This window comes from Sciurus carolinensis, chromosome 5 (assembly GCF_902686445.1).
Source record: "Sciurus carolinensis chromosome 5, mSciCar1.2, whole genome shotgun sequence".
Taxonomy (NCBI): domain Eukaryota; kingdom Metazoa; phylum Chordata; class Mammalia; order Rodentia; family Sciuridae; genus Sciurus; species Sciurus carolinensis.
The window spans coordinates 41,220,765-41,231,479 of NC_062217.1; the positions used below are offsets into that span (position 1 = coordinate 41,220,765).

At 44.1% G+C, this 10,715-nt stretch overlaps 1 protein-coding gene across 4 annotated transcripts in view; it reads right to left on the bottom strand.

Moving 5' to 3' along the window:
* Rubcnl (rubicon like autophagy enhancer) overlaps positions 1-9,446 on the bottom strand; it is a 47,312-nt gene extending 37,866 nt beyond the window's left edge. The window contains exon 1 of one of the 4 annotated variants that reach the window (XM_047553649.1): positions 9,234-9,446. Coding sequence is in view for 2 of the 4 variants with exons in the window: in XM_047553646.1 (XP_047409602.1) it covers positions 1,661-1,752 (92 nt within the window). In the remaining 2 variants the exon portion in view is untranslated. Of the gene's footprint in view, positions 1-1,660; positions 1,843-8,680; positions 8,927-9,233 lie in introns of those variants that run through there. The other 3 variants (XM_047553650.1, XM_047553646.1, XM_047553648.1) reach the window with 3 other exon arrangements.
* Between the last annotated feature and the right edge of the window lie 1,269 nt (positions 9,447-10,715).

A 10,715-nucleotide genomic window follows, 5' to 3' on the forward strand; every position in this document is an offset into this window, starting at 1 on the left:
CCTGGAAGCGCCTGTCCCGGGCCCCCAGCGGAGAGGCCGCTTAGCCCGCCGGTAGAGGGCGCGCTCTTCCAGACAGCTGGGCGGCCGGGTGTCTGCAGGGCCCTTCTGCTTGGATCCGGCCATTTTCTCTGACCCAAACCCAGTTTGAGGCCGCTCCTCCAAACGGGGTGCCCAGCTGCTGCCCCAAGACCCCCAGCTGCGGAGGGGAAGAACCACGCGACCCCAACCGACGACCAACGGTTCTGTGCGCTCCTGAGTGTTTTAGTGAGAGAAAGAGCAAACGAATGGAAGGCACCTGGGCAGGTTATGTGGGTTATATCTGCTGCCGGCCAAAGGAATTCAGGAATAGATATCACTGGAGAAGAAATTCAACATCGTGGCCTGATGCCTACTAAGTACTTCTTTAGAATAAAAGAAAGGATGGAACACAAATCACAAAAAACATATTCAGGGTAAAAGATAAAACTCATTTTTAAATGAATAGATAATTAATTTTGTTGTGCTACTGGGGTTGAACCCAGGGACACTCTACCACTGAGTCACATCCCCAGCACTTTTTATTTTTTATTTTGGGACAGGGTCTTGGTAAATTGCCCAAGCTGGCCTAGAACTTGCCATCCTCCTGCCTTGACTTCCTGAGTTGCTGGAATTACAGGCATGTGCCACAGTACCCCGTGCTAAATTTATTTTGAATTAACAAAAAATGCATATATTTATGGTGTACAAGACAATTTTTTGAAATACCTATGCATTATGAAATGGCTAGCTTGAGCTAACATATACATTCTCACAGACTATTTTTTATACATGTGATGAGAACTTTTAAAATACACTCTTTTAGCAATTATATAGTTATTAATTGTAGTCACCTGGTTGTATAACAAATAGCTGGAATTTATTCCTTCTAACTAAAATTTTGTACTTTTTGATCAGCATCTCCCCAATTCCTTTCCCTCCCTCGGCCCCTGATAACCACTATTCTGCTCTTTGCTTTTAAGTGTTCCACATTTTTTAAATTCTACATAGGAGTGAGATCTTGTAGTATTTTTCTTTCTGTCCAGATTTTTTTCATTTAGAAAAATGCCCTCTAGGTTTATGCATGTTGTCACAAATAACAGGTTTCCTGTTTTATGGTTAAATAGTATTCCACACTGTATATACACTACGTTGTTTTTATTCATTCGTTGATGGATACTTAGGTTGATTTCATACATTGGCCACTCTGAGTACTGCCACAGTGAACAGGGCAGTACAGACATCTCTTTGACATACTGATTTCATTTTCTTCAGATATGTATCTAGAATTGTTACTAGATCATTCGGTAGCTTTATTTTCGATTTCATGAGGAAAATTCCATAGTCCATAGCAGACGTACTAAGTCACATTCCCCTCAACAGTGTAAAGGGATCCCTTTTCTCCATGTCCTCACCAATGAAATTCATTGTAACCAATTTTATGATATCTTGCTAAGTACATCCACTTCTAAACAAGTGCAAGTGATCAGAGAAGGAAATCTTACCAAACCCTGTGAGCTTATTGTTTAATGCAGTTCCTCATAACTTTTTTCCATCTCTCTCTAGATCTACTTCCCTTTTTGCTCTGACATGAAGCAAAGATTCACATCCCCAAAGATGCCAACAGGCACAAAAATCATCATACCTTATGTCAAAGAGAAACCATGAAGATGCCCAATAACATGTCTCCACAGCTTCCACAGTGACAGCCAGGAATCGGGGTAAACTGATTTTCATACAGTCGCAACTTCACCACAACATGTGAACAGTGTTGCAACAAAGGCAGCAGGAAGGACACAGCGCCCTATTGCAATGGTGCCTGGGTGCTGTCAAGAGATTCCTGACTGATTTAGTCTTCAGCAATGACTCTTAACCTTGACGGTTGAGAACACCAAAGGACAGAAAGCAACCAAGAACAATAGGCACAGTGGAGTAAGGAAGGGAAGACCCAACAAAGACCCAGATCAGCGAACACTAAATATTTCACTTAACCACAGATTGCCTACGACACACAAATGACCAACTTCCTATGGTCACTGCATGGGTCATACTTACCACTCTCATTCTGCACCATGAAAACTCACATTTCAGGTGATGATGTGCTAATTTGAGAAGTGAAATGGATACCACTAAGGAACTTGCCCAAAGTTTCACCATTAGTAATGAGCAGAAGTAGGACAAAAATAAAAGTCTGACACCCGATTCAATGCTCTTTCCCCTGGAATTCACGTTGCAAGTGGGCTGAAATTAGAAGATTATCTTCAATTTCATTGGCAAAGTATTTCCAAGAACTTTTCTATCAGATTTGTCACAAGACAGGATTAAGAACTACGCAGCTATCTGGTGTGGCAGGGCCCACTGCCTGGAGTCCACAGCCTTGAAAGGCTGAAGCAGAAGGATCACAAGACCTCATATCTCTCAATGTGTCTCTCTCTCTCTCTCTCTCTCTCTCTCTCTCTCTCTCGCACACACACACACAAAAAAAAGACCTACAAAACTATATTTGAATTCATGTATCTGTAAGAGTTGACCCCAAGATTTTATGATTCTTCCATTCTATTTATATAAAAACAAAAAACCTTGAAAATAAAACTGTAATATAAGAATATTTACAAATCTTCTACCTTTACAGCTATTAAAGACACTACACAATTGTAAAGCACACATGAAATAGTATTTTGTTCTTACTTTCCAATGAACTCTCTAGCAAGGTTCATACTTTCCACTTTGGGGACCACGGCTCAATTAAAAGCATTACATCTACTTAAAAGCATTACAACACGTGCACACACACATGCACACACACACATCAGTAAACAAACAACAGCAGTGACAAAAACCGGAAAAGAACATTTTAGAGGAGGAAAAGTTTATTTGGCTCATGTTTACAGAGGTCTCAGTCCATAGATGGCCAATTCGACAGCTCCGGGTCCAAGGTGAGGCTCAACATGAAGATGGAAGGGCCTGAGAGGGGAAAGCAGCACAGAAGATAGGAAGCAGAGAGAGAGCTCCCCTCAGCAGGGACAAAATGCATATCCCAAAAAGGCACACCCTTAATCAATGCCCTCCTTCAACCACATCCAACCTGTCCTCAGTTATCACCCAGTTAATCCCTAGCAGTGGATTAAGCCATCAGTTAGGATAACCTAATCATTTCTCCTCTGAATGTTCTTGCATTGTCTCACACAGGAGCTTTTGGGGGTCACCTCACATGTAAACCAAAACAAACATATTTACATAACTAAGATTTTGAAAAATAGGTATTAATCCCAAAATTAACACAAAGTAAGGGTAGATACCTACACTTGAAAGATGGCTAGATTTCCGTGTATGGGAAAAATAAAATGAGATGCCAGAAAACATCTGGCAGTTCCAATAGTTAACATAGAGCTGCTACTTGATCTTGCAACTCCCCTCATGGGTATACGCCTACAAGATATGAGAATATACGTTCACACAAAAACTTAACCCTGAGTATTATAGCAGCATTACTCATTACAGCCAAAGAGTGAAAACTACCCAGAAAATGTCCATCAACCAAAGAATGGGTAAACACTGTGCTATGTCCATATAATGTAATGTTATTCAGCCATAAATAAAAATGAAGTACTGCCAGGTACAGTGATGACATCTATAATCCCAGTGGCTTGGGAGGCTGAGGCAGGAGGATTGAGAGTTCAAAGCCAGTTTTAGCAACATAGCCAGGCCCTAAGTAACTCAGCAAGACCCTGTCTCTAAATAAAATATTTTTAAAAAAGGACTGGAGATGTGGCCCAGTGGTTAAGTGCCCCTGGGTTCAATTCCCAGTATCAAAAAAAAAAAAAAAATGAAGTACTATTTATGCTAACCCAGATGAGCACTGACACATGATGTTAAGCTAAAGGAGCTGGACACAAAAGACATTTTTTATTTTATATATTTATAAAGCATCCAGAATAGGCAACTCCATAGAGACAGGGAGTAGATCAGTGGTTATTTAGAGTGGGGGAAGGATCAGAGTAGCTAAAGGGCACCAGGTTTCCTTCTGAGGAGATGAAGATGTTCTGAAAACCATGGTGGCATCAACTGGTGAATACCATGAACATAACTGACCATGCACACTAAATCATACGGCATGTGAATTCTACCTCAATCTCAATAATGCTATTTTAAAAAATGAAATGGGGAAAGTGTTCATCTCTCTTCAAAAAAGACCTAGGAAGTCTAGAGTGAGTTGGTGTTCCATGGGCTACACCAGGCAAAGAAGCACCAGGTACAAATTGGACTTTGAACAAAAACTCCAAAAGGATGGGAGAAAGCTAAAAGGTGGGGGAGAGTAGAGAAAAAGGAAGGCTAAATACATGTCTAAAATTGGTCTGGAGAAGAGAGGAAGTAAAAGTGAAACTTCCACAGAACCATCTAGAAAAAGAAAAATACATCATGGACTGGTAAGGCAACATCATCAGTGCAAAGTTTACCTATCAGGCACCACCACAGGAGGCTAGATGGTCTGACTTACAGATGGGAAGCAAGGCCAAAGAAGTGAAGTGTTGTGGTTCTGTTTTGCTAAATACCTGTCTTGTAGAAATCTATGCAGAACAATTTAGAAGTAATTGACAGGATTTTTTGAACTTGCTATACAATAATGCCAGCAAGAAATGAGATATGAATAAAACCCAACTGATTGGGTTGATAATTGCTAAAGTTGGGAGAAGGGAGAGAGTTGCTTGTTATATTATTCTTTCTACTTTTTAAGTGTGAAATTTTACATAAGAAAATTCCAAAAGTATGTTATTTAAAACTTTCAGCATTTGCTAGATGTGTCCAATATGCCCCAGTGTGGCCCCTCTGACCTCCCTCCTTCTATCTGAACACCACTGTACCTCTCTCTCTGTACCCACTGCTGGCTCTTTATTTAAATGCTATCTGCTGACTGAGATTTTCCCATCATGCTTTTCAAAACTACATCCTTCCAGGTATATGCTATTCCCATTTACTGCCCTATTTTCCCTACAGCACTCATCTTCCCACATGTCCTCCTCATCTGTTTATAACTAACATTTCTATGGCATCTATTTTGTGCCAGGCACTACTCTGAATTTTACAAACACACACACACACACACACACACACACACATACACACACACATACACACACTCACATATTTCCTTATTCCTTGATTAGGTCAGACCCCCTTCAAAGTGTTTCAAATTAGTACCAACTTAGCCCAGCCCTCAATTCAAAATGAACTCCCTTGGTTTCTAAATAGCAACCTTCAAAGGGGAACTGCAGGATGATGATAAGGTAAAGATTATTAAAGAAATTTAATTAAGTAGTAGTTGATATGTGAGCAAAGCCCACAAATCCAAGGGGCATTGTTTGGAAAAACAGCAAGAAAACTAACGTCTTTGTCCTCCTGGAAGAGAGAGACTTGAAGTTAATAACAATTGGTCCTGTATTAAGGCAGTAGCCAATCTGCTTGAGGGCCGGTTTTCAAATGAGTAAGACTCAGAAGGGCCCATCTAAGCTCATCCAGCTTTAATTCCTCAGGAATAGGGGGTGAAGGGAAGACCTTTAAATCTCATGATCCAAACATCTCTCCAATATACCAGTATTCACCAAGCATGGAGCAGGCTGCCTACAACTTGGCAGTGTCAGACATTAACAAGTTTACTTCCCTGAGCCTGAATCTCCACAAAATCCAAAGTGTAAGAGTGAAGTTCCCCCCACCAATCCAGATTTTATATAGGTCATAGGACAACTCAAATGACTTGATAATTTAACTGTATTATAAAATACTCTTTAAATATGCATATATAAAAATTCAAGACTCCTTACCAGAGTTAAAGCAGCCATCCCAAAAGCTGTCTTCTAAAAATAATTTCCAAATAAAGCAAGAGAGTAAGGAAGTACCCTACATACATTTTCAGAACTCAGTTTTCAGATCCACTGGAAAAAAGTGGAGAAGCATGAGGAGAAAAAATATCTCCACCCTCCAATTTTCATCACCTAATATCACCTAGAGATAGATAATATTACCTGCCCACCAGGCAGGATTTTCAATGTTATTGCCCAAACAAAACAAAACAAAAAGGTCTAATTTACATAATTCTCTTTTAATAAATGTAAAACTAAGGATCGGATACCAGAATTCAAGCATTGTTTTAAAAAAGACAATTTTGAACCTAAGTGTTAAGCAATTCACATTAAGTGTATAGCTTTTCAGCTTTTATTTGCCATTTTCCAGCTTCATGTTACAGATGACAAACACACTTGAATCCAAAATTTCAGATTACATTCTGAGAAGTTTTCTTCTCAGTTCATACTTCATGTTCCATTAGAAATAAAGCATTCACTCATTATGAGATTATTACCACTATTTTGTGGATCAGAAAATGGAGACCCAGAAAAAGTGATTATTACAGTCACTCAATGGGCTTCTCAGGGTGCAAACCCTGGAACCTTGCTCCACAGCCCCTGGTCTCATCCTGTATACCACCTTCCCATGAGTAATAAAACCCAGTGTAGAAGTTAAAATACACACACACACACACACACACACACACACACACACACAACCAACCTAATCCATAATTTTATGTCAAGGGCCAAAAGCTTGGGCTTATCTTAGTAGAAGAATGCTTGCCTGGCATACACAAGACCCTGGGTTTGAGCCCCAACCACACAAAAAATAATGATAATAATTTTATGCCAATCTAGGTAAATCACTTAGCTATGTAACCTTGAGCACTTAACTTCTCTGAGCTTTAGTGTTATTAAAGGATTATTGTGAGAACCAAATGAACTGTAGCATATGTATCTCAGTCTGGTACACAATATTCTGTAAAAGTTAACTTTAACATCATCAGCATTATTAATGCATAAAGACTTACAGTTTAGTATAAGAGCACAACTAAGGAGGCCTAGTTTTATTTCCCAACCTCTTAACTGAGTCATCCTTTAACTCCTTTTTAATTACAATGGAAAAATCAATCAGAGATCTGATCAGGTACCACGAAAAAGCACAATAAAATTGAGAGGCACCAGGGTTGCTTAAATTTATTATCTCTGGGAGTCAGAACCCACTTACTTAAAAAGAAAAGCTTAAATTTTAACAATAACACAACCAACCATGTGAATCTCTCCTTTCCATTTAGAAAAATGAATCTAGATTTAGTAACAAAGGAAAGTATTCAAATTTGTCAGTGCTATTATCTCTGCACCTTCAAATTCTGGGGTGGGAGGGTAGGGAGATTGTAGGGTGTATCTGAAAGCAATGCATTCTTTTCTTAGCTCTTCTCTTATCTTCCCCTAAAGACTAATGAAAATGCTTACCCTTGAATGTTTCTCCTTGGCTCTGATAGAACTTCGCTGTGTCAGAAAACAAGAGCTCAGAAAGGGACATTTTCAGAGTTCAATTGTTACATGAAGACTATATCTAATCATATTTAAACGCCAGGGTCCATGACCTCAATTTTCAGCAAGGATCCTAACATCTCCCGTACTTGGTACAGATCCTAAGGAAGTTGATGAAAAAGCCAAAGTTCCTGTCTTCTGATGTCACACTGTGATGAGCAGTTTCAGGTGGCAATACGAAAAGGAACTTCAGCGATGGAGAAACTGGTGCTCCCTGACACTTAGGTAATTATGAAAACCCCAGCGTTACCATGAAGTCGCTGCCTTTAACCTCTCTCCATAGGAGGTTGTGTTGGAAGCCGGGAGGAGAGCGGTGTGGACAGAACATGGTGATACCCTCACTTCTAGAGACCATAATTCATACTTTTGAAAAACACCTCTCTCCCTCTAGTCCATTTATCTTTTAAACTCCGGATCTTTCCTCACCTCACGCAAGGAACAAAATTTCTAGGACCTGTCAAGACCTCACGGCTATCTGGCTTCAGGACTAGGTGTGAGGAACCCAAATTGGCCAGTTCTCAGTCCTCCGCGCTTCCCACTACGTGTCACTTCAGGCATCCTTCCAAACTCCATGGTCAATAACAGTGCAAGCTGCTTGAGCATGCTCTTTCCTTTGGCTCTTAATTCTAATTTAGGGCAAAAGAACCCCTCCTCTGAAGGTTCTCTTCTTCAAGCAGACTGACAGCCTTCACAGCGTCGCCGGGCGGCAGGGGTGGGGGTGAAAGCAGCAGTTCCGCGTTCCAGGCTGCAATCTCAGCAGGTGGGTTTCCCCTGGGGGCGATCTGACCCAGCAACATGCCGGTCTTCATACTCCCACCTAGCTCCGGCTTAAGTCGCAAAATGCTTTGCTGCCATCGCCTATGCATGGGTTTGCGAGTGGGGTGGGGGTCGTCTGCAGGCCTCCGCTGTCTCTTGGGGGAACCGAGAAAAGCCACCACGCCGGGAGAGCAGCGCCCGGAACCACGCAAGGCGCGGGCTCCGCTCTCTGAGTCGCCCTGCCAAAAGTATCCTGAGGCCGGACTCCTCCTGCTGCACCTTCCCAGCCCGAGCCACGCACAGGGTCGCCCTCGCTTTGCAAAGTCAACGCCGCAACAATCCGCCTCCCCGCGACGATCCCCTTCCAAAGGGCCCCTGCCGTTGCCCCGGCCCACCCTGAACTCCCAGGTCTGCGCTCAGCACCGGGCTCGCGGGCGCCCCTCCCGCCACCCCACCTCCTCCGCGGCCTCTCCATCCCCATCTGCCAAGCAGGGATGCCTGGCCCGCCTCACCCCGGCCCGGAAAGCTGCGCCAGGTGAGCGCTGCGCGTCGGGTCCTCGCTGGCGCGGCTCCCAGCAGCCTTCAGTGGTCACAGCGTCGCCCAGGGCTGGGGGGAGACCTAGCGACGCCGGATGGCCGCCGCGCCCCCCGCCACCCTAGTCTCTCCTTGGGGGCTGCCGCAGCGATCCCAGGGAAGCGAAGCGCCGCGGCCGAGCCTGCTGCACGCAGGGAGATGCGGCCAAGCCTGAAGGCACGTGGGTCCCCCGTGCCCCCACACCCGCCCGGCGGCGCCCCAGCCATGCGCGACGCGGCAGGCTCGCAGGAAGCACCTGTGCGCCCCTCTTCCCCTCCTACCCCCGGAAATCACGCTCTGCCCTCCCGCGGGCCCAGAGGCAGCCGCCCCTCAGTGGTGGAAATGAGAGGACCCGGCAGAAATGAGTTCCCAACCCCGAACGCTCCAAGCAGCGGTATGTAGCATTCGGTACAAACGCTTGAAATGAAGAACGAGTGGCCCAAGTTTGTGCTGAAATCAAGCGGCCCAGCGGAGACCGGCGACTCACTCACCCAGAACGTCGAGCCTCATCATTCAGACCTCATCTGGCTTCTCCACCCGCAGCCCGACCCAGAGCTTGGTCGTCAGCGTTGGTCCAACCTAATCGTCACCGTGTCCTCTTGCACGAGAGTTTGGAACACCATCACAGGGGTGCCGCAGATAGCTCCGAGATCTTGATGGAACTGAGAGAAGCTGCCAGTGAATACAGAAAGTTTTTGAAAATAGAAACAACCCTGCCTGATAGTGGGACTGAGCGCAAGGCGTCCCTCCGCCTCTAGGAGGCTTAGCGCGCTCTCCAAGTCCCCTGACCCCTGTAGGGAGGGGATCGCTGAGCCACCTGCAAGCTTAACCGGCCCTGGCTTTCTTAGAGGAGTCCTTTCTGCTTGGTAAAACCAAACTGTCTCACTCTCCTTGTTTCCTTAGCTCTGTCCTTTCTCATTTCCAGGTTATGGAAAAAAAGCACTGGTATTTTGGGCATTGCTCTGCCCCACTGCCTGGCACATCCTGGCATGGAGTGGTTAAGGAAAGGCATTGATTACTAGTTTCTGCCTTCTTCAGAAGTTAGAAATCACTGTGACAAAAATCGGGGGAATACTAGCTACCAGTCACTGCCTCCCGCTTCTGTTGTGGGCAGTCCGTTTGGGGCCTAGGCAAGCCGAGACCTGAAAGAATTCTGAATTCTTGGGGTTCTCCCTCAGGAATTCAGGTCAGCTGAATGCCACCTGAGAAGAGCTTACATTAAAAAGAAAAGAGCAAGTGAGTGCTAACATTCGCCCAGTACTACTCCCTATGTGCCCAGTACTTCTGATTATTTTAAGCAGGGGAAAATGCTCTACCACTGTAACCTATCTGGGACACTAACAAACCATTGCTTCCACTTCACAAACGGGGCATCTGTGGCTTAGAGGCTAAGTAACCTGCCCAAGGTCACTCAGCAAGTAGTTAGCACAGTCAGGCTTTGAAGGCAGAAGCGTCTAACACTAAACCCCATGCCACCACAAAGACAGAGAAACAGTGAAATAAAGGGTCAAGCAAGAACTTGTGTAAGGAATGTTTAAAAGGAAAGAGTAGAAAGGAAAAAGAATCTCAAAATAAAAACAAATGTAGCCGAAGGTAATCAGTGAGTCTATTTGTCAAAGAACAAAAACAAAGGTGCTGTGGGCTGGGGGGATACCTCCTGGTGGAGTGCATGCTAAGCATGCACAGTCCCTGAGTTCAACCCCAGCCCTGGCGGACTGTACTAGGTAGTAGACTAGACATAGTCCTACTCAAGAAAAGCATTCTGGGGCTTGGGATATATAGCTCAATGGTAGAGCAAGCCCTAGGCTCAATCTCTGGCCCCACACAGATAATAATAATAATAATTGCCAGGCACAGTGACACATGCCTGTAATCTCATTGACTAGGGAGGCTGAGGCAGGAGGATCTCAAGTTTTTGAGGTCAGCCTCAGCAACTTAGCGAGACCCTGTTTCAAAATAACACATTAAAAGGA